General features: G+C 32.4%; 2 protein-coding genes across 2 annotated transcripts in view; both read left to right on the plus strand.

Moving 5' to 3' along the window:
* The first annotated feature begins 11,943 nt into the window (after nucleotides 1–11,943).
* On the plus strand, nucleotides 11,944–16,114 carry LOC111403020 (mucin-5AC-like). Its single transcript, XM_023031364.1, has 5 exons — nucleotides 11,944–12,446; nucleotides 12,731–12,839; nucleotides 13,245–13,368; nucleotides 13,652–14,548; nucleotides 15,261–16,114. The coding sequence occupies exons 1-5, from the start codon at nucleotides 12,257–12,259 to the stop codon at nucleotides 15,657–15,659; spliced, it is 1,719 nt and encodes a 572-aa protein (XP_022887132.1). The 5' UTR covers nucleotides 11,944–12,256; the 3' UTR covers nucleotides 15,660–16,114.
* Nucleotides 16,115–21,935: 5,821 nt separating this feature from the next.
* LOC111403021 (ubiquitin-conjugating enzyme E2-17 kDa) overlaps nucleotides 21,936–25,299 on the plus strand; it is a 9,569-nt gene continuing 6,205 nt past the window's right edge. The window contains exons 1-4 of the mRNA XM_023031366.1: nucleotides 21,936–22,046; nucleotides 22,256–22,366; nucleotides 22,829–22,956; nucleotides 24,039–24,143. Coding sequence (XP_022887134.1) covers nucleotides 22,297–22,366; nucleotides 22,829–22,956; nucleotides 24,039–24,143 — 303 coding nt within the window. The 5' untranslated portion in view covers nucleotides 21,936–22,046; nucleotides 22,256–22,296. The remainder of the gene's footprint in view (nucleotides 22,047–22,255; nucleotides 22,367–22,828; nucleotides 22,957–24,038; nucleotides 24,144–25,299) is intronic.

Below are 25,299 nucleotides of genomic sequence, written 5' to 3' on the forward strand. Positions count from 1 at the left end.
CAAACTCCGCATAATTAGATTGAAAAAGAAATAGTTGGAACACTAAAAGAAAATGACAAAGAAAAATTAAATAAAAGTACAAAAATGTTCGAATAGTGCCAATGTAACTAAGGTCAATTTGATTTTACAACTATGTTACTACTTAGTCACTGAACTTGAAAACGTAACTCAATGGTCATTGAACTTCGTCAAGTGGTATTACTTCATAATCGAACTTTAAAATGTATCTCAATAATCACCGAACTTTGCACTGTGTTACCCATCCGTCACTCAAGTTGACGTCGTTTGTTGGACTTAAAGGATTTTTCCATTTGAGTGACGGATGGGTAACACGGTGCAAAGTTCGGTGACTATTGAGATACATTTTAAAGTTCGATTATAAAGTGGTAACACTTGGCAAAGTTCAGTAACCATTAAGTTATATTTTTAAGTTCAAAGACTAAGTAATAATATAGGGCAAACTTCAATGACCATTCATATAATAATTAATCCTTTTATTTTATCATAGATTTCATCCAAACTTTTTATTTGGGTCACTGTTCCAAACATTTTAACTGTTAATTAATTAAAAAATTAATTTTGACCAAATATAATAAGGACAACATAATAACATTATAATTTTAACATAAAATAATTTAAAAAGAAAAAAAAATGAAAACAAATAAAAGGGAAGTTACTATTTTTCTCCTGCCCATCCCACTCTAAAACAAACTAACCCCCTGTTTGATTACCATTATTTTGAAAAGACAATTTTCTGTATAGTGATTTTTTGAGAACGTGTAGTTAAAAAGTATGAAAAAGTTCTCAATTTACATGTAAAATATTTTTATTGTGTGAATGTATATTTGAAAATAAGTACGTAAATCAAATAATAAATGTCAAACAAGGGGATAAGCATGTGTTTGAGCAATATTTTTTGTTGAAAAAACATTTTGTAATTGTAAATTTTTGAAGAATGTGTAGTAAAAAGGTAAAAAAAATTTAATTTACGTGTAAAATATTTTATTATGAAAATTTGTGATTGAAAATGAGTTTAAAAAAATAAATTTTAAGATAATGGGGATCAAACAAGGGAAAATCAATCCCACCACCATGGTCACCTGTTATAACCACCACTAACCGTTAGGGGTGGGCATGTTTGGGTATTTAGAAAATGGAATCGTTCGGGTTCGATTCCATTCGGTTATTAAGTTCTGTATAATTTTTTAATATTTACAAAATTACATTAACTCAACTAATGACATGTTAAATTTTAGGTCTTACGAAATAATATAGTCCAATCTTATATGTCTTTTGTAAAATCATATTTTTGGGTTTGAGTTAAATCAACTAGTTAGCAAATTTATTTAAAAAATAATAATTTGACTTATTTAAAATAACAAATTAAAAAAAATTAAGAAGATTCAGTTCTTCGGTTCTTAATCTAGAACCAAGAACCAAATCGAACTTATCGATTATCAATTCAGATAACCGTTTGTGTATTAAACTTAAGAAAAATCGCTCAATTTGGTTCAATTTTGCTCCGGTTCAATCTAGTTTGATACGGGAGTTTTGTCCAACCCTACCAATAGTCATTTATCACAATTCCAACTTACATTCAATGGTTTGGGTATATTGTGAAAAATGCAATCCATTTTTTTTTTTATTTTTTTTGGTGCATTCTCAAAAAAGGTCAATTTCATTGAATCATTGGCAAGTTTCGATTTTTCTCGAAATTTGTTTACTAGAAACAAAAGCTCGAAAAGTTGATTGGGGTGATGTTGACGTGATAATCAACGATTTTGAGGAACATGAGCATGACAAATTACCACTGGCTAAAGCAAAGTTAGAGGGGTAGAAATTAGTTGCGTTAACAAAATTTGAAGGGTTGCCCGAATTGCACCACCTGGCGGACGGCTGGTGGTGGTCACCGTGACATCGATTGAAATTGGATAATTTCATAAGGTAATTAATTTTCATTAAATCAGTTGACTGTCCTAGTGCACAGAAAACTTCCTGCTCGATAAGCAAAACAACAAATTAATCTATGCCTATATGCATCAGCACTCACATTCTCTAGTTAGCAAAAGTTTTGCTGATGTTATTTACTCCAACAAACCCTTCTTTCTTTCTTTTTTTCTGCTTTTTTTGAGTGCATTATAACGGCCCGCTATCCAACTTAACTGCTTAGTCATTGACTAATTCGAGAGATATGAATTACAAAATTTGTGTCATCATAGTCTTGGCATATGAAATAACTCATTGAATGAAACACAGGAGCTGCTACTACAAGACTTTCTTGCCTTTTCAGAATCAAAGAGGAAGATCCTGAGTGGAATACCACCAGCTTCAATCACGCAAAGATAGTATCAATGATACCAAGCACGACCTGCCCTTTTTTTCTTTTTCGTTTTTCTTTCAAAAAGGTGATTAAATTCATTCGTGTACAATAGTTTGGAGTCAGGTTTGTATTTTGAGAGCCAGTGAGAATAGTAAAGTAGATTACCCTTGCACTAAATGTGAGTCTTTATAGATGAAAAAAGGAATGGAGACTCCTTAATGATTGACACGTTTACCATCATCCTAATGACTCAAGAGCCAAGTCTATCACATCACATGTCGCATCCAAAACATCAATAAGTTCACAACCCCGCCCACTATCTTAGGCAAATAAAAGAATATTTACGCTCAATCACCATTGTAGGTAACGTCGCTCCATTTATTTCTCGCATGAATCTATATGTTAGAGCAATCATTTGCATAAGGCTGAAGGTCAACCTTTACCACTTTGTGTCGTTAAGCATTGTAAATCTAGAGATTGCCTATAAAAAGGAAAGTGACGATTATGCCCCAAGTTACGTAGCATCGGAGGTTCTGTCAACAATGAGTTGGATGTCCTCGGTCCTCCATTGCCTCGGAAAGAACTCAGTTGACATCCTTGCTTAGCTAGTAGCCAAATGACATTCCATGTAGGCAGAGACATAACAATTCCATTAATTTTCATATTTTATCTTTGATGTCGATTTCTATATGAAAGATCTGTTATGAGGGCATAAAAGACTTTTTTTCCTCGTACTTTTATATAAACAAAAAAGGCAATGAATACAAAAGTTCGATAATGCATCTTATTTCGAAAATGTTATCGCAATATTTCAATCGAAAAAAGATCTTGAATAAAATGTGGATATAAGTACGACAATAAGCGAAGACAAATAATTTTTATTACAATTCAATTGTGGTTCAACGAATAAAAACTTTAATATTAATATAATGGAGAATGTTGCTCCAGCTTGACAAATAATTACAATCATTAACTCAATCCAATGTAACGATATAGATTTGTTAAAATATTTGGTTAATAGTTCGTTTGGAATTAGATTAGTTTTAATGAATTAAAAATTATGATTTGATCATTAATTCATTATATTAATTTATTGTACTTTGTAGTGCATTACAAATATTTATCCTAAGATCGCTTCATCTATATATCTGAAAAATGATTTACTAAGCAATGATGCTTAATAGAAGTAGCACGACGCATCAATTTAATGCAATTTATTAAATTTTTTAGATTCATCTAAAAGTTATCCACGAATTAATTAATGTGTTAGTGATTACTGCTTAGTAAATTATTTATTCTATGCATATACATTCTTAAGTTAGTAATGTCTGTGATATACTAAATATAAGTGTTCTAAAAAGTATGTCTAGGTGAGGCGCTGGTAATTATGCTACGCTTTGACAGTAAACACAAAATTAAGCAGTCAGCTTGACACTTGATCACTAAATGCATGATTAGGCGCTGAGCTGGAGGAGCCGATGCATCTTTCTAGAAATCCCTCAATCAAGACCTTGCCTTCTCTTCTCGCATTCATTCCCTTTCCATTCGGTGCTTTATTAGTTTTTCTTTAATTTTTTTATATTTTTCCTGTTTTTAAAAGTTTTTTATTTGACTTTAGTTTATTATTATTATTATTTTCCTTTTTTCAAAAATCTTTTATTTGACTTTAGTTTCAAGTTTTTGGTTGACTTTATCTATACAAAATATAAAACAATTTTATCTGATAAAAGAGTTAGATAAGATTTAAGTTACGGTGCTATCTACATTATGTAATTATGATTTTGAAATTCATCATTTTGTTGAGAACTTCAAAAGTGTGTATGAAATTTCTATAAATCTATCGAGTAAAACATGTTTAGTTGAAAGTTGAAACAATGAAAAATAGTCCAGATTTTGTATTTCAAAAACTTGAAAATTGTATAGCATTTTATAAATTTAGATATTTGGTGTGTATTATTTTAATTATTTAATAATTTTTAGAATGATTAAGAATTTAAAATAATATTAAAATATGAAAACATTTTTTTTACTCCTAAGTTCTTTCTAGACTCGTAAAACTTAAAATCCGATTTCTACGCTTACCTACACTTTACACCTTCCGAAACCCTATTAAATATTAATGACTAGTTGCCTTCCGGGGCATAGCCCAATGGTGCAAAGGACAGAAGTGAGGTTATCTCACGCTTTGCTGGCAACCGCAGTGTAGGGGTTTGATTCCTGAGACATGGAATCGGATTCCTTGTAGGCGCAATGTACATGTAGCTCTTGCTCCACTGGCCTGTTGAAGCACATTCCGCGATTTACCTCCCTCACAAAACTCTAGGGGAGGGGTGGTGGGGACCCTCAAGGTTGGGATTCAACTTTTTTTTTTTTTTTTTTTTTATAATAATGACTAGTTATCAAACTTCCTCGCCACGTGCAAAATAATATTTGTGGGTCGAGATCTTTACGGCACAATTCAGGGTCGAGTTGGATTCCATTTAGGGAAGACCACATAAATCATAGTTTTAAAGATCACATTTCATAAATAACAAACTCAATCATATATTTCAAAAATCAGGTGATCAATAAATTTATTAAATATTAAATTATAATATAATATCCATTAGTTATTTCCACCCATGCCATCCACCTCATCTTATCACCACCTTTCCTCCACCCACCACCAGAGCTCCGGCGACCACTCCGGTAACGGCTATGACGATTGTTCCGGTGGCCACTCCGGAAACTATTTCGACGATCACCCCGCCAAACTGCTCCGACAACCACTCCAAAAACTGCTCCAATGACCCACCCAGCGCCTACTCCGGTAACTATTCCAAGCACTACTCTGGCTCGCCATAGAAAAATCTCCAAAATTTGAAAACAATTTCTCTCTCTACACCCCACTGTTGAAAAATCTCCAAAAAGCTGTGGTGATCGTAATGGTGCATTGTAAGTGATCAGATTTGCACCTGTGATATTTGTGACCATACCTGTGTCATTTGTGACTAATTGTGACCAAATTTGTATTTAGTGTGACTGTTTGTGACTATGCCAATCTCAAGTCACAATCAATACAAAATTGGTCACAAATGATCACAACAAACACATACTTGGTCGTATAGGGTCACCACAAACAAATTTGCACACATCACATACATGTGATTAACTGTGACTAACTTTGCATTCGGTGTGACTAATTGTGATCAAAATTATATTAAAAGTGACTGTGTGTGACCAAATCAATATCAAGTCACAACCCACCATCACCACCAATGAACAATAGATTAGAAAATCATCGCACCCCAAATACCACCATGAGCACCATTGCATCTATTCCACTGCCTCCCACAATTACCACCACCACAACACCCGAAAAATCGCCACAACACCACTGCACAAAGCACTCACAGCACACCACCACCATGAGAAGAATTCAGCTTCTAGATACTCTAAATTTAAAGGGAATTCCAATAGATCAACATCTGATTTTGGTAATTTGTCCGCATTCCTCAAAAACACTACCAGCACCACCTTAAAACCATCGCAAAATCAACTTAAAAACCACCAAAAATCATCTAAAAATTACCTAAAAAACCACCACAAACCATCGTTGCTCCGACGATGAGAGCGGTCAAATCGTTTTCCGGCGAAGTAAAACAGGATAGATAAGTGAAGAAATCTCCGATGAGAAGGCTCAAGTCGTCACCAGTCTTCACCATTACTTCTGCAAGTGGCGACAAGCGATGTTGCAAGAAAAACCATGGCCGGTGTGTTGCTTCTTTGGTAGTGGTGGTCAGTGAATTTTGTGGTGCCAGAAAAGAAGAGGGTTAGGTGGTTGATGGTAGAGAAAGTGATAGAGAGAGAGATGGCATAGAGAGAGAAGCTGACAGAGAGAGATGGTTAGGGTTACTTACAATTTGGGAATGAATTGAAATGGGGGTGGAGTCACTGGTGTGCGTGGGTGGTATATGTAGATTAGATTTTATTAAATTTTTATTAATTATAATTATTAAAATATAATTACCACCTGAATTTTGAAATTAAAACTAACCTTCTCTATTTTTGAAAATTAGTCTTTAAAGGTAGGTTTCTAGGTAATTTTCCCTTCCATTTACCATTTTAGTACTTGAATATTGGGCCAAGGTATACATAGCACCAGCCACCAAGGAAAGGAAAACTGCTTGGTCCATGAGAGTGGATGCCTGATATGGGACACTGCACATTATTTGTACAAAAGATTGGTCTGAACACGTTTGGCACATTACATTGAACAACATTAATATTAACAAAAAAATTAAAGGGCAATACGGCGGAATTACTTCTCAAAATTGTCCAAGATGAGCAAAAAACCATTTCCAGTTATGAGCTACTTGTCTTCCTTCTAAATGACGCTGAGGCAGACCTTTACCTTTGCTTCAAAGGAAGATTTATCCAGTTCATCTGCCAAGTGGGCTCCAATTCATGACAGATAAATTTACATCTCAATAGTGAGTGTTTCTACGTCTTTTGCCACAACCGTAATAGAGGTCATGTTTCTATCCAACTATCAAAGTTATAGTTAATCCGTGCAACTTGTTACATCTTTAAAATCTCGAGTGCAATGTACAATAATAGATAAAAAGCCATAGTTAGTATAAGTAAATAGTCGAACCAATAGCCTTTCGTCCCTCAGCCATGAAAAGGCCGAGATTTGAAGGAGAACGAAGAACAAGGTGGTGAACTCCATGACGACAGCCAGCCTTTGGCTCCACGCATGTGCCAAGTAATTGTGATTTGTGTGTTCATCGAAGGGAAAAGCCCCTTGAACAACCCCCCAAACGTCTAGCTAGGTTTGTTCAAGCAACAGGGTCGTTCATTGTATGCCCACTAATTAGTTAGCTTTTAAGCCCTAGAGGGAACGTGTGATTATTTTTTGGACACATTGGTATGTGCGATTGTTATCTTACAAGTGAAACATCACATATTTTTTACAAATTGTACATAGTATTTTTACTTACTAAATAAGTCTATTAATTGTTTTCATCTTTGACTAACAAATATATCGTGTATATGAAATTTACTTATTCCTTTCTATAAATTTTTATGAGCTTAGTCAAACTTTTCGAACCAATCATGTTATTTGAGGCTATATCTTTACATAATAGAGGTCTTACTTCAAAGAAGAAAGAAGAAGCTGGAACGTAGAATTTGAGCAGAAATTGTAATCCTCTACATACAACGCACTTCATTGAATCAATTACTCTAATATTCTTCTTTTTGTTCTATTTAAAAATTACAAATTATTTTTCTTGATAAAAACTTTTACTGATAATTTGTCTACTTCAATTTGGTTGTTGTGACAATAGTGAGTGGCGGTCTCTAGTTCTAGAGCCATGGCTAGTCTTGATATTTTCGGGATCTTAAGTCTACTTTATATGAAATCTACTATATATTATGAGGTAATTACTTAAGCCGGGCCCTAGACTAGTTTTCTATACCAATTACCATCTATAGTCAAGATCGATACTATATGAAGCATTCTTGTTTGATACGCAGTCTTTAAACCTTTTTTTTTTTTTTTTTTGCTTGACCTCACTATTTATTAATAAAATCTGAGCAAATTACATAAATTTTCTTGAAGTTTATGATAATTATATAAACCTTGCTGCAATTTAAAAAATTTCAGAAAACATCCCATGAGATTTACTTTTGGTGACAGATAAAAGATAGATGTTATTTATTTTTATTTTTTTTACTATTTTGAAATTTTTATTTTATTATATTTAAGTTATACTTTTTTCTTTCTTTTATTTATAAAAATATACTTTTCATAATTTTGATTTGATGAGAGCACTTTAGTTAAAATTACATCATTATAATTACTGTTATAAAATTCTAAAATTCTAAAATGTGATTTTTTTTTTAAAAAAAATTTGATTTTCAAATAATTAACAAGTCAATGTACATAATTGTTTCAGATATTATAATATAGCTAATTGAAAATTCTAATCTATATATCTTATTCTTATATTGCTAGATTTAAAAACATTTTCTCTAATTTTTTTATATTCTTGACATTTATACCATATTAATAATAAATAATTAATTAATACTAATATAACATTAAATATGCAAAAAAAAAATGGCATCAAAAGTTTTTAGCTTAAATTCCTTTTTAGTTCATTTTTCAGTAAATATTTTAGATCAAGATTGATTTATTCATTTTTAAATGAGAAATCAAAATTCATAATAATATGATATTGTATTATTATGTACAGAAAGATAAAATTAAAATTAAAAAAAGAAAAAGAAAAGGAAAACAACTATAATCATATGTAAAGCATTAAAGGGAAAGTATGAGAAATGTTGACCTCGATTTTTGATTGGTTTACGTGACCAATAGATTTTGGCTCTACTTATGTCCACACATATAGCTCTTGCAATTTTGGACACTGTCAAAAGCACGTATAGAGAATAACGAGTGAGCAATATTACTATAAAATGTATAAATTTACATTACCTTCAAATGACACTAATTATTAATTTTTATAATGGAAGAGGTAGAGTAGTTATTGTTGGATGAAACGACACACAACCTCAGCTTAGCATTTGAAGTGCCTGACCATAGACATTACTTCGTCATCCTAGCTTCAGGGTCATTTAACTTCTATTTCATATAAAAATGAATTTTGTAATAGTGATTTTTTAAAGATTGTATGGTTAGGGAGTACGAGAATTTTTTGGGTTTACGTGTAAATTGTTTTAATGGAAGAATGCATAATTGAAATAAGTTCAACGAAAAATAAACTTTTAAATAATGGAGTTCATACAGGGGTTTAATGATTTCAAAAAATAGCCACTTTATAGCCTAGACCTGATTTCTGAAAAGTAGAGTAATAACTTGATTGATAGGATGCCTACTATGAAAATGTCACATCAATCAATTGCAGAAGATATTTTATGGAGGATCTTCTAGGAGAGTTGAATGCATACGATATCCTCGTGTATTTGAAACATCTTCGCTTCATATTAGTGCTGCAGCGATCATATTGCCTTGTTTCATCCATAGAGGATTCGACATCTTAATGATGATTTGATGAGGTGTATCACTTCAACTATCATGGGCCTTGGATAGGTCAGGTAAGATGCTGACGGAGAGTGTAGGCCCAAGTTCACTTGTGACGTGGTTGTCACGTAACCTATTTTTAGAGCCTCGTTGAATGAGATGTAACAAGAAATTTAAGCTTAGAGAAGATGTTTCTTTAAAATGGCAACGGCTTGATATTGAAATAAACCTCGAGGGAGGTCTTTATAAATTACTCATAAAAGTACTAACAATTAAGATATCAAATTTCTCTGGTATCAAGAATATTTATAACAACGTATATATCCAGGTTTAGTGGCCTCCTAACAATTTTTTTTTGTTTTTTTCAAATAAAAAAATCCGATCAATTCATAGAAAGTTTAAAGTTAAACAGTTCGGTTGATAGTTTTCATCCCATGTTTAAATTATATATAAAGAATGAATTAAATCCAATGATGACGCTAGAATATCGATCTACTTGATATTATATGATTAAAATAATTAAATCCACCTAAACTTTAATTAAATGAAAATTTATGGAAACCATTTAAGTGGACTATCCTATAATACTAAATACACTAATGTTTTAGCACGGAAATTGAGCTCAGAGAAAACAAGAAATAAAAAGACATCAAATCGAAATGAAAAATAGCAGTATATTACATGTATTATATGTCAATTTTAAAGTGTCGCATTATTTCAATTAATGCTGGCCCATAAAAATTTTCATATACGTCATTTTCTTCTGTGTTCGTTGATTGAGAGAGAGAACATTTATTTCGTAGAGATCTTAGTTTTGAAAACGACAGCACGGTCACTAGTTGAGCCAACATCCTTAATATCGCAACAGGACAAGTAAACGATATCACTTTTCCATCTTAAGCAACGTTGATTAGATTAGATGTGTACTTAATCCTTAAGCAACCGATTTTTGGGATAGATACAGTGGAAAATGAGAATAATGAGAGGTCAGAAAGAAGCCAACGGGAAAAAATACAAGACCCGTTTATTTATTTATTATTATTTTTCAAACTTAACTTTTGAGGCATTTTAATTATTTTCACTCTAGTTCAATCAGCTAACTATATTTTAATTTTATTCAGTCGAGTAACAACAATTAATTTGATTTCAATCAAGTAACTCCCAGGAATTTCGTTAATTGAATTGACAAAAATAGATGACTATTAGTCAAAAAAAAATAAAATGATCTCTGACATTTAATTTAATTAAATTGTATTTATTTCACGTCAACGACAAAAAGTGATGTACGATAATCATCGTTGATTGATTGGCTCGTTATCTATTATCGTTAGTGAAATTGGACATTATTTTAATTGCAATCAAATTAAATTATAGCTATTCAATAAAATCAAATTAAAGTGTGATTTTCCAATTAGAATCGTAATAAAATAAATCATTCTATTGAACAAAATTAAAATAAAATTATTAAATTACTGATAAAAGTATCATTGTCAGATGCAAATTTCACACTCTTTCCAACAACGAAAAATACAATCAGCTTAGTTAGAAGGTCAATGGAATTATTAATTGAAAATTACGAGGTGATAAATAATATGCAATATTGGGAAGGTAAGGCAGTTGGAACGTCACTTCAATTATATTAATCTCAGACACGTGGCGATTGATAACCTAATTTACCTTATTCTTACCTAGTAATTAAGAAAATCTAATATTATAATCTAGGCCTTTTTGAACCTCATTTTTTTAAAAAGAATACATTTTTAAACAGTAATTAGACATTATTTCAATCTCACATTTTTAATAAAATAATGTTATATGTAAATTCAAAACGTTACCTTATTTTTTAATCACACATTCTCTATCAATATACTATTTCAAAATATATTCTTTACAAATAATGTTGAACTAAAAAATCCTAATATAAATAATAACAAAAATTAATTCTAACAAACCTCAAGTATATAAAGAAAAAGTTACTTTTTACTTTACTTAGAAGGTGTTTGGGAGTGATTTTTCACCTCAAAAAATTGATTTTTTTTAATCGTTATTTCACTATTTCAATCATAATTTTTGATTTTTTCTCTCCCAAATGACCCTCACTTTTCTCCAACTCAATTCTCAAAATCCCTATCGAACAGGGCTTTAGTCAAATCACACTTAAATTTAATTAAAAATAGAGATTCTACTTTAATGATCAAAACTTTTACGTAATTCTAACATTTTACAACTATAAATAATTGTTCGATCACTACTCAACTAATCGTGACGTTCGTTCTATTTTAATGTAAATTCGCTTTTACTAGTAATACTCCTCTCTTTAGCGTCCATATAATAAATCAATAAAGCCTTGACTGATAAAATGGATCATAAGAAATGGCCATAATTATCTAACCAGGCAGCATATTATCCAAATAAATAAATGTAATTATGCAAACCTGAAATGATATGTACATAATTAAGAGTCAAGATCTATTTGAATGTACTGTTCTTTTCTGCTTATAAGTGAAAATTTACTTTAATATTGATTTAGATCATTAAAAAGTCGTAATTATTTATGAGTAATTAATAAAAATTAGCAAAGAAAGAAAACATGATTAGAAGAAAGAGAGTAATCACCACGGCGTCAGTTTCCTCACATGCCTTTGCCTGTCTTCACACTGCTCATCTTCCTTTATGATACATACAACTCACTCAATACAAACAGATCCAATCCACACAAACAGTCGCACAGTCATGATTCAATGGTGTATAATTTGCATCCGTGAATCCATTTGCACTTCCATTGTGTTGCTCTGATCATCCACAGCTTGCCACTTTTAGTGCAGTAATCTATTACAGTAGCTTAATCGTTATGGAGCACTGAAGATGGGATTTGCAATGTGATTCTCGTAACTATTCAACTGAAGATGAACCGGAGCTTCAGGGAATCTGCGATGGGCGACGAACGGAATATTACTCTGGCGTCGTTGTCTCGGCATCGGCGAGGTCTCAGCCTAAACGGACTCTCCAACTCCAAGAACTCCACCGACAATAACTTGGATCTCTTCTCCAAGAATCGCCACAGTCTGCCCGTGGCTGCCTCCAATAATTCCGATGGTATTGCTCTCACTTTCTGTAGTATGTGCATATTATTAAGGAATATAATCTTAAATCGAATAAAGATCAAAACATAAACCGATTTTTAAGGATTTGGAATACTCTTTTTGATAAGTTGATCTTTTAACGTTGAAAACAAGTCTAACGCCTAAAGGTATAAATATGACGATATTTATCCGTTGTTAGTTATCCCTCGAAAAAAACATTCATACTTTCTTCTTCTATTCTCATTATTTATTAATTTTTATAAAATTTAATAATTTTGGGATGCCTTCCAAGTTTAGTACCGGTGAAACTGGGGAGACTCTCAGTTGGATCAGCAAAACAGGGAAAGAGTGGATTGGATGATCTATTGTCGTCAGCGGATGGCGGTGGAAAGCATGATTATGATTGGTAATCCTGCAATTGTTTATCTTTCTTACGTGAATTTTCAAGGATCGTTTCTATTTTTGGCTTGAAGCCTGCTTAGCCATAATTGCTTGAATGCTATTTCTTGGCTATTGTCACTGCTCATCACTATTACAGATTTGTTATTGTCCATGGCCAGTAAGTAAAATTAAATATTACACTTTGTCAAGGAAAGACAAATCACCAGTAAAGTTCTGTATGTCATAATAATCTAGCTAAAGATATAGTTGTACACCAGAGGTCAATGATAAAATTCACTTGCCTTTTAGAGGTTTGTGACACTTATTATGGCAATAATGCACATAAATTTGTTTTAAAGAAAGTTAATTGTTTGAAAAAAGAACTAAGCTGTAATATGACCTAAAAAATTACAACCGTCATTTGTTATAGGCTTCTTACTCCTCCTGGAACTCCTATTGTTCCTTCGACGGATAGAAATGAATCTCAACGAGCTTTTGTGGCTCCAAGAAGCAGTTCAAGGGTTAGATCAACCTCTACAACCAGAGTGTCAAGGGTATGTCCAACTATTTTCTATTGCTGACTAGTAGATCTTCCAAGATAAATTGCTCTCTATTTTTCGTAATTTCTGGGTTGAAATAAAGCAAATCATGCAGTTTCTCATTTAGTTGTATTTGTATAATTCAATAATTGCAACTTGTAATGAGAAAACTTGGACTGATATTTTGTTCCTGTCCGGTTTACCTGCCTTAAGTGAACAAAATAATCCATGATCAAGAGAAGTTACTTTCAAATGCCTTATGCCTATCATTCATAAGTATATGGGTTTCCAATTCCAGCTTTCGGTTTCTCAGTCAGAGAGCAACCATCCTGCAAGACCGTCTCGCAGCAGTTCAGTGACTCGTCCTTCTACCTCTAGTTCCCAATTTACAATGAACTCGAACAAATCAACCTCCATTCTTAACACAAGCTCTGCTTCAGTCTTGTCATATATTAGACCATCTACTCCTAGCAGCCGCACTTCATCAATTACAAGACCTTCGACACCTTCAACCCATCCAACAGCCTCAAGACCTTCAACTCCTTCTAAACCTCGTGCTTCCCCCAGCACATCTTCCTCTGATAAACTGAGACCGTCCGTAAGCTCACGACCTTCTACACCCACTTCTAGGCCACAAGTTCCAACGAACTTGAGTTCCCCTGCTGTTCGGTCCTCATCAAGGCCATCAACACCAACTCGTCGAAGCCCAGCACCATCTCTATCTCCAGCCTCTGGACCTTTGGCCTCAAGTGGGCGTGCTACCATCCCAAATGGTCGAAATGTTGCTTCAGTGTCCCGTCCTAGCTCCCCTGTTCCACGTGTCCGCGCCCCTCCACAGTCAATTGCCCTCCCTGATTTTTCACTCGAAACACCACCAAACTTGCTGACAACTTTGCCAAACAGACCACTATCAGCTGGTAGATCCAGGCCTGCTGTGGGTCTCACCGTAAAAGGGAATGTAGAGTCCACAAGTACTTCAACTTCAGTTTGCAGACAACCATCACCTGTGATTTCCAGGGGAAGACATTCAGAACCCATTGGAAGGGGTCGAATGCCTGCCAGTGGGCAGCTGAGTGATGCAATTGACGCTCGCAGAGAGCTTTCGACACGGAAACCTTTGAAGACATTCACAGAGAGCACAGGGTTTGGCCGGACCATATCAAAAAAATCTCTGGATGTGGCTACTAGGCATATGGTAAGTCTAGCCTATATTTTAACTTTTCGTGGTTTCTTTATACGTTATATAGCAATGAAAGGTTTAAGTATTGCATCTCCAGAAACATGTAGCTTCTGTGTCATCGTGTAATTAACCACTAAAGAAAAGCCTCAAATCAATCAATTTCATTCATCATTAAACTAAGGTTTGATGGCATTTTATTTCTACGAACCGGCAATTTTGTTAATTCACTCAAACTCTGTAATCTATGCATCAAGAATATTCGCTTCATGCTACAGACTTGGTTAAATTGACACAGCATGACAATACAATTTTTTCACCCTTGCATGATTAACTCCAACTAGAACATCCCAGATCATAAACGTCAGTGCTGGGCGTCCATGCTCTCTCTCTCTCTCTTTCTCCCTCACACACACTTTGGGGGTTCGAAGTGGAGGTCAGTAGTAGTCGTATTTTCTTCACTTACCCAATAGAAAATCTCCTGGCCTTTGTTTCTCGGATCAACTTTAATGCTTTTATATAGTGACTGGACCTTCGTGCCATTAAGCCCTTGAGTGCCCTTGTGTCGTATTAAACATGGTAGATTCTACCTGGGGCAGAATAAATGCGCTTTAATGCATTATGAACTTCAAATTATTGTGTACCACTTCTAATCATTATGAACACTGAACCTCTTCCTATTATTTTCCATGTTTTATCAATCTCAAAGATCTTCCCACTTATTTTGCAGGATATACGAAATGGCACCAATGGTGTTCGTCCTCTTACAGGCTCGACTGTTTTTCCTCAAAGCATTCGATCCACCAACCACAAAAGCTCATCCAATCACCATTTAAGTGCAAAAGCATCAGTCAATGGAAGCCTGCCTGTCAAGAATAACGGCGCCATTACCGAAAATGGGTATCATTTTAATAGGTCTTCAGAAAGTGGAAGTGAAGAAGACAAGTCTCAATCTTCTGCAAAACTGACAAATATTGATGTTTATGAAAGTTCCCGTTATGACATGATTCTCCTCAAAGAGGATTTGAAGAACACCAACTGGCTGTGCAGTCTTGACGACAAGTCAGACCAGGAATCCATCTTTGATAACGGATTCGAACCTCTACCAGAACCTTTTGGCCCTCTATAACCTCTCTGATTGTGTGAACTTCGGTTTTTTGATTTTCACGATATTGTTAAATTAGTTGATATCTGAGAGAGAGAGAGGAATTCTACATATGTTCGTGTGGTAATGTAAGAACATCTTTGTAACTTATTTTCTTTATACAAGATTACCCATAATCACTCGTGTACATTTGAGAATGTCTTTGAAGTGATAAAAAATATAGGATGAGTGTTAGAATAGAATATTCCTTCCAGCTCACCACATTCTAGAGACTTCAAGATGAGTTCAGCCGTCTGTTATGTAGTTAGATATTAGTTTGATAGATTGTTAGATTTTACTCTACAAATACAGCACCGTGTAGGCATTTTTAGATCATTGGATTGTAGTGTCTTCCAATCCCTCCTTCCATGGAGGTTTCTCTCCTCCTTCATGGAGTGTTTTTCTGCCTTCTATAATGGAGTGTTCATTTTCTCCTTTCATGGAGTGTAATACATCTTCTCCTTCATGGAGTTTAATACATTGTTGTGTCATTCAATAAATTCTAATAATGGGTAATCTCAAGATTGCTGAGTTCTAGATGTGTCGAAAAACAAACAAAAAAAACAATAAGGAAAAGGTGTATTTTGATTGCATTATGTTGTTAGGCCATCTCCAATGTGAGTATCAAAACACCAAAATGCACCTTTTTGGTGCAAAGGAACTCCAATACAACACTATATTTTGCACCATTTTGGCACAAAAATGGTGTAAAGTGTATAAAGTCTCTTTTGCCATTTTTATTATTTTCCAAATAAATTGGTTAAGGGTATTTTTGTCATTTGTGCTATATTTTTTTTAATATAATAAATTATTATTATTATATTTATTATTATTATTATTATTTGCATTTAAAATAAATTTTAAATGTAAGAAATAATAATTAATGAATTAGTTAAAAGAAGGAAATAATAAAATATAACAAAAACGATTATTTATTAAAGTTAACACGAAATATATTAAACGACGATATACATACGATAATCTAATTTTATTTAAAGAAAACGATACATAAAAAGTACATAGTTTAGTAATCTAGAAGATCGCTTCCAGATCCTTCAATATTGTCAAAATAATTTTCAAACAAACCAGATGAACTTTTAGATCATTTATCTTGTTGTTGAGATCTCTTCTGTAAAATTATTGCTTGTCCGTTTTGCAAGAACAAACGTAGGTTGGACGAACGTAATGTTGATGAGAGATGTCAAAAAAACCTGTCTCGCCTCAAACAGGTTAGCGGGTTGAGGATGCCCCCCCTCGAACCCGCCCCGTATAGGGAAAAAAAGATTAAAAATAATTTTATTTTTAAACAATTCACTCGTTAAAAACTCATTTTGAATTTGTATTTTATTCTCTAATAATAGCATAACGTGAAATTTTGAAAATGTAAAAAATAAAAAAAAAATAAAAAAATGGGACAAAAAGTTCGAGAATGGACGAAAGCGCCAAGTGTGAAAGTTGAGTTGGTTGAAGACGAAAATCAACATTTTCAAGAATTCCTTGATTGTAATAGACAAATCAAGGATAAAGAGGCTCACATTGCACTTCGAAATGCATTAATCGATCATTTTTGGGAAAAACATATGAATTTCGAGAATTAAATTGCAAAAATTTTACGACTTCGTAATATTGTAATATTCAAATTCGAAATGTATTGTACTATTTTGTGATGGCACGATTTGGTATTTTCGTTGATGTAGTGTTTTTATTAATTGTACTATGTTTTTTTATATTTATTAATAAATTTAATCTTTTCCATAATTTAACGTAATTATTTATTTAGTAATTTATGTATTTATAAAATAAGTAAATAAATAAATTATATAAAGAATAAAATAAGGGAAAATGATTAAAATACTATTCATTTGGTGTAAGCTTTAGTATAATGATTGAAGATGAATTTTAGTTTGATGCAACGTTGAAGATGACCTTACACCAGCTTGGAAACTAGAATTGGCGCCTTGGGACTACTGTGCTAGTTTTTGAGGACAAGTCAACCTTGCTGTGTAATTCTAAAGTTTGTGAGCGACGGTCATCTCATCCCTTCTACTTGTGATGTGCTCTAGGTCTTATCTGGTCAGTTTGTGCCTCTGGCATGTTATTTTGAAGAAATCAAAGTATTCGAAGTAAATAGTGGATATTGTGCTATTTGCAAACAAGCAGAGTAACAGCCGTATAAATATTAAAATTTAAGTTAATAATTAATTTTAACAACGTTTTATATGATATTAAAAACTTCATCAATTTTTTAATCATATATTTTATCAATTTTTATTGAGCCCCTGTTTGAGCCGCATTTTAGTAAGAAAATGTATTTTGGAGTAGTGACTTTTTGAAAATGTATAGTTAAAAAAGAAGGAAAATTTTGATTACAAATTATTTTATGTAAGAATGTGTAGTTGAAAATAAGTTTTGAAAAAATTAAAGTGAGTTTGATTTGTTGTTTTGAGGCCATTTTTAGTTTTCAATTTTCTAAAACATTCAAAATGTGTTTGGTATGTTATTTTAAAAAAATACATTTTTTATTTTTTATTTTTTGAAAGTAAGGAAAATTTTAGAGCATAAAGTTCAAAATGACTTTTTGAAGCTTTGAGTGTTGTGCCATGAAAACACCACAAGAAAAATTAACTTAAAAATTTCTCAAATTAAAATAATTACTAAAATCACACAAAACATATCCAAATACTTCATCAATAATGATTTTATTATATAAGTGCATAAATAATACAAGTGACAATGATTTATTTTGTATAGATGATTTTGATGCGATTGTTAGAGATATACTTACAATGATTCCTTTTTTTTACCAACTTTAAAATTTTAATTTTTTTTATCACATTTTAACATAAAATTGATATGTTTTACTAAATAATCAAATTAATTGAAAAAAAAAAGTCATAAAATTATTTATAAATTTTTTAAACCAAACACGTTTTTTAGTTTTTTGTTTTGAAAAACAGTTTTTTTCGAATGACAAATCAAACTCATTTCTACAATTTCAAAATATTATCTTAAACCAGAAAATGGAAAATGAATTCAAAACTAAAAAACAAAAATTGCAAACCAAATGCACCCTAAGTTTTTGAAAAAATTGGGGGCCAAATATAGGCTAAGGCTCTATTTGTGTTCCTTTTTTTTTTTTGTTTTCCCGAAAGATAATTTTCGTAATAGTGATTTTTTTTTTTTTATCGAATGTATGATTAAAAAATATAAAAAAATTAAATTTACAGGCAAAATTAATTTATTAAGAGAAATACAATTAAAATAAAATTTTAAAAAATAGATAATGAATCAATTAAATATAGACAAAGGCCCCGTTTGAGATACATTCTTTCAAAAAGTACATTCTTAAACGGTGATTTGACATTATTTTAACCATACAATTTTCAATAAAATAATATTACACGCAAATTCAAAACATTCTCTTATTTTTTAATTACACATTTTTCATTAATACACTATTCAAAAATGCATTCTTACGAAAATAATGTGACTGAAACAAAGACAAAGAGTTTGATGACCATTTTTTTTTTTTTACACATCCTAACCCCAAACTATTCAGAAAAACAAAGGGAAAATTGTGACATAAATGGTGGTTCTAGTGAATGAAGGTGATGATGGTGAGAAAGGACAATGGTGGAGGTGGTAATTAGATGGTGGCAATGGCGTGAAAGTTCGATTGCTTGAGGGAGCTTAAGGTTCAAAAATTTTCGTAATAGTGATTGTTTTTTATCGAATGTATGATTAAAAAATATAAAAAAATTAAATTTACAGGCAAAATTAATTTATTAAGAGAAATACAATTAAAATAAAATTTTAAAAAATAGATAATGAATCAATTAAATATAGACAAAGGCCCCGTTTGAGATACATTCTTTCAAAAAGTACATTCTTAAACGGTGATTTGACATTATTTTAACCATACAATTTTCAATAAAATAATATTACACGCAAATTCAAAACATTCTCTTATTTTTTAATTACACATTTTTCATTAATACACTATTCAAAAATGCATTCTTACGAAAATAATGTGACTGAAACAAAGACAAAGAGTTTGATGACCATTTTTTTTTTTTTACACATCCTAACCCCAAACTATTCAGAAAAACAAAGGGAAAATTGTGACATAAATGGTGGTTCTAGTGAATGAAGGTGATGATGGTGAGAAAGGACAATGGTGGAGGTGGTAATTAGATGGTGGCAATGGCGTGAAAGTTCGATTGCTTGAGGGAGCTTAAGGTTCAAAATTCTTCGAATGCTTGAGGAAGCTTCTGGTTTTTAGGTAGTGGTGGTGGTTGGTTATAAGACGGTGTTAGGGCTGGAGGTTGAGGCGATGGCGATTGACAGCTGTAATTGAATTTTTTTGGAATTTGTTATTTTTTGTTTCGACGGCGAAGGATATGAATTCAGGTGAAATTGTGTTGTTTTTAATTCGGAATGGTATGAAAGGAAGCTTGCGATGATGATGAAGGTATAGTGTGGAAAAGGGAGTATGTGAAGATATGAATGCACAATCTGAAGTGGGGTGACGATGGTGGGGTGGGTACCGACTGTGAGGGAATTGGTCGTGAGAGTTGGATGGCAAGATGAATTTTTCTAATAAAGATTTAGCGGTAGGTAGAGTGGGAAGAAGATGATAGTTTTATTTTATTTTTTGAACTTTTGTTTTTTAATTATTTTATGTGAAAAATAGTTAATTTACCATTTTGCCCTTTGTAAATTTGGTCAAAATTATTTTTTGCGATCAACTAATGGTCAAACTAACGAAAACCACTCGTTTGAACTCCAAGTGAGAATTTCTGAAATGTTTAATATTGTAAATAGTACAAATGAAAGGTTTGAGTCAAACATGTAACTAAATAAAAAGTCTTGTACCATGACCGTAATTCTCCCAAAACGCACTCCTACGTATCAAGGGAAAATTGCAGCAACGGTTCTTGATCTTTTCAGTTTTTACAGACTTTACTATAACCTTCACGTTGTTCTAGCGAAGGTCCCTAACATTTCATAAATATACACATAAGGTTCATCTGGATAGAAACTGTAAAAAACTAGTTAGTTGACCTGTAAATTTCATTGAATTATTTGCACGATTTTATTGAATGTCGATACATTTTGGGTGGTTTTATTAGATGTTGATTTCTTAATTTTCCTGTTTCACTGTTGATGTTTTGAACGGTTTCCATCGAGATGAACTTCAGGTGCATATTTATGAAAGGTTTGGAACTTTCGCTAGCTCAAAATGAAGGTTAGAATAAAATTTGCAAAAATTGAAAAAAGGTAAGCACTGCTACTGCAATTTTCCCGAAAGTCAATCCTAGAATTTACTTTTCGATCTTATCAAGAAACAGGGCATTACATAAAAATCGAGTAAATTTAACCAATGCTCACTGAACTTTAAACTTAGTTACTAATTGCTCACTCATCTTTTACGGGTTACTGAATACTCACTCATTTTTCCATATAATTACTCATCCACCACTTGTCTCTTTAAATAATTGGGCGACTTTTGCGACAACTTTCAACCACCAAAAATGTCGAATTTTGATACCGTTGAAAAGCCTACGATATCCTCTTCAATTATCACACCAAAATCTCCCTATAACTTCAAGGGATTCGATCGGAAAATTGCCTTAAAAGTCGTCCAAAAATTCTAAAAATTAAACCTACAAAGTCAGCATCCTGAAAAGACGAAAATCTGGAAAAAGTTCAGGATGTTGACTTTGTGGGTTTATTCGAACCGAATCTTTTGAAGTTATGGGAAAATTTTGGGTTGTAATTGAAGAAGATATTGTGGACTTTCTAAAGGTCTCAAAACCCAGCAGTTTTGATGGTTGGAAGTTGCCTAAAAATTGCCTTAAAAATCATCCAAAAAATTTGAAAATCTAGGCAGATTTTCAGAATTTTTGGGTGATTTTTAAGGCAATTTTTCGATCAAATCTCTTGGAGTTATAAGGAGATTTTGGGTGGTAACTGAAGAGGACATCGTCGACTTTTTAACGGTATCAAAACTCGACATTCTTGGTGGTCGGAAGTTGTCGAAAAGTTGTCGCAAAAGTCGTCCAATTATTTAAAGAGACGAATAGTGGACGAGTAACTATATAAAAAAAATGAATGAATATTCAGTAACCCGTAAAAGATGAGTGAGTAATTAGTAACCAAATTTAAAGTTCAATGAGCATCCATAAAAATCAGAAGGGCAGAAACGGGAAAGAGCATGAAGGGTATATGCATATATTTGCTCAGGTACCCATCTTACCCTCCATTTCGAAAGCGTGCGATAAGAGCGATCATACAAAGGGGGTACGGGACGGGGACGACGACGTTTGGCTTCTCCGCTCGGCCCTCTCGTTCAATCAATCAATCAATCTGGTTTGGATCTGCTTATCTACCAGCCTTTTTGCTCCTACTCTGTTATTTAGGCTTTTCTTAGTAATCATAGATCAATTGTATAAGCTTCTTTTTCAAATGGTGATTTACACCTTGGAATATGTCTTTGATCAGTGTTTTTCTCTTTCTGCTTGTTTGTTGTAAGACGATGTTCTTTTTTTCACTAACAGTTTTTGTTTGAATTTTTGCAGGTTTGTTATTTTGGGGGAAAGTTTATTAATTTGGTGAGGTGATGGCGTCGAAGCGTATCTTAAAGGAACTGAAGGATTTGCAGAAAGACCCACCTACCTCTTGCAGTGCTGGTATCATTGCTTTCTTTACCTCATGTGGTTATGTTTATTCAGTTCAATCTTATCTTAGTTTATGCCTGCAAGAGTATTATGTTTGTAGCGGAATCAATATGAGAGATGGAAAAGTGTCAAATGTTCAATTTTACTTCGGCTCAAACATAGCAGGCGGTGATTGGAGTTTTGGATTTAATAGTACTTACTTTAAAGTTTTTAAGTATGATTTTTATTTAAGCGTTACATTTGTTCACATTTAATGTCCACAGCTTCCTTGGGGTATTAGCAAACAGTAGCAACCATATGCTGTTAGTTAAATAGCCATTTTGTATTGTTTTCTGTCTATCTAAGCAAAAGGTTTGTGTTAATTAAGATAATGACAGTACTTGCTTTGTTGTATGGTAGGATTTATTTTTTAAGAATGCAGCAAAGGTATATTTCATCTTCTAATAAGACAAGGGTGGATTTCATTTGTGGCAGGACCTGTGGCTGAAGATATGTTCCACTGGCAAGCGACCATAATGGGACCTGCTGATAGCCCATACGCAGGAGGTGTATTTCTAATTACAATTCACTTCCCTCCAGATTATCCTTTCAAGCCCCCTAAGGTTGTTTTTGAGCACTTCATCTTTTTTAAAATATTTTTTCTTGCCAATCTATCTACCAGAGCTGATGGACTGCCTATGTTTTTATGATTCTATCATGAATTGAGCTGACCAATGTGTGTAATGTCAAAGTGTTACCAATATGTTCTTTGGTGTTGTCTTTCTGTTTAGTGGCATTGGTTCTATCAAATGGAAAGAATGTTACTAGGCTGGTAGTTGACTTTTTTAATTAGTGTTCTAGCTAATTAATCTCATCTTTGACAACCATTTTGTAAACTATTTTTTCTACGTACTCATTTTCAACCACACATTTATGCAATAAAATATTTTGCACATAAATCCAAAACTTTTTCGTATTTTTTAATCACATATTCTCCTAAAAATCACAATTGAAAACAGGGGCAGAGCTAGGATTGTAGAGTTGTGGGGGCAAAATTGAAAATTATTAGGATTTTTTTTTTTTTTTGAAAAATCTTGGATTTCAAATTTAGTGTGAGGGCAGCTGATGCTGCTGATCCCACTGCCCACACTGTAATTCCGCCACTGATTCAAAACATTGTTTTTCCCAATGGCCATCAAACTGGGGCTAAGTAAGTTGTAACCTTTTTTCCTTTAAAGCTGCTTAACCACTTACTCCATCTGACTTATTCAAGTGGATGTTGCTACTATCTTTCATTGAAAAACTATTTAAAGAATAGAATTAAGAAATATCATAGATAAGGTTTAATTGTAATTTTGCGTTGGTGGGATGAAGGAAGTACGTGCACGGTTTACTTTGTAATCATCTTTCCAGAGCTGGTTAGATGCTCCATTGTTTTTGGTATTAGATATGATCGAATTTCTGTGAAAGCTGACAATGTTCAGTACCAAGTAGATTTTAGTTACTTGCTTCCTTCAGTTTCCTGAGTTTGATTTATTTATCGAAGACATTGTCAGTCTCCTTTCAAGGCATAGGTAGCTATCTTATTGAGTACCCATGTAGCTGTGAAGACCTAGTTGGAAACTATGTTTACTTTATAAATTACTTTTGATCCTAGTAAGGGTCATTAATGCATTCTTAACAATTTATCTTCTTCTTTTTTCAGGTTGCATTTAAGACCAAGGTCTTCCATCCAAATATCAATAGCAATGGAAGCATTTGTCTTGATATTCTCAAAGAACAATGGAGCCCAGCTCTTACTATCTCTAAGGTCTGTGCCTAGCTTAATCTTGCTTACTGATACAGTGGCTAGTCTTTTGAACCATATTAATCTGCTTATTTTTCAATGCTAGTAGTAAGCACGTGCGTTGCACGTCTTATGTACGGAATGCATGATACGCGAACACACACACACATATTATGAAATCATTTACATAATGTGAAAATGTTAAATAAATTGAAATGTAATATTTTGGCTTATTTATTTATGCTAGACATTGGTTGGACCTCTATTTTCAACCATTGCAGCGGCAACGACCAATTTTGGGTAACACAAAAAGAATCAATTTAACATATGTATATTTGACTAAGTTGAAATGTTTACTTATAAGTAAAGTAAAAGTTCATTATTCATTTTCAAAATAAAAAATTACTCATTTTGTCAGTAACATAAACTTTTTTACTGAAAAAAGTAAAAAGAAAAAAGAAAAAAAATCATATTTAAACACTTTTGGAAACAAAAAAATTACGTATTAATCGTGCTCGTCATATTTTTTCATAGCACATTTATTTTAAATTAAAAACTAAAGTTACATTCAAAATAGATATAGAGGTGAAAAATCTTAAACAAAAGTTTTCTTTTTATTTTCAATGCAATTAATACAAATGGAGGAATAATTCTCCCTTTAAATGTATTGAGATAAAAATCTTTTTCTTTTCTTTATATATTTATATCTAATAAGTGATTGAATGATCATCAATTTTATACTTATACAAAAATGAACGTGCAATAATAATAAAATATCCAATACTATATTAATATTTTTTAGAAAACATAATATTAATTTTTATTAATACTTAAAAATTTAGTTTATGAAAAATGTGTAATTGAGATGCGAAATTTGCATTTAGTGGGTTGGATACAAATATAGTAGGGGTAAGTAACTCCTAATTATTATAAGTAATTAGTAAGGTTTCTTCCATCTTCGATTCTTTGTCTCCTAACTGTTGATAACATTTAAGCAATATATATATATATATATATATATATATATATATATAGGGGGGTCCTGAAATAGGGTATTTCAAGGATTAAAAGGCTGTTAAAGGAGGATGTTTATAAGAAAATCCTACTCAGTACTCTTCTTAATTGAGGTTTTCTTCTTCTTTTGATAAAATAATATCCTCTTTTTTTTTTTTCTTTTTTT

The sequence above is a fragment of the Olea europaea genome, chromosome 11, assembly GCF_002742605.1.
Source record: "Olea europaea var. sylvestris chromosome 11, O_europaea_v1, whole genome shotgun sequence".
NCBI lineage: Eukaryota > Viridiplantae > Streptophyta > Magnoliopsida > Lamiales > Oleaceae > Olea > Olea europaea.

Coding starts and splice junctions, on each gene's coding strand:
- LOC111403020 (XM_023031364.1), top strand. CDS start 12,257: ATGAACCGGAGCTTCAGGGAATCTGCGATGGGCGACGAACGGAATATT. Junction 13,369..13,651: donor CTACAACCAGAGTGTCAAGG/GTATGTCCAACT, acceptor TTCCAATTCCAG/CTTTCGGTTTCTCAGTCAGA. Junction 14,549..15,260: donor ATGTGGCTACTAGGCATATG/GTAAGTCTAGCC, acceptor CTTATTTTGCAG/GATATACGAAATGGCACCAA.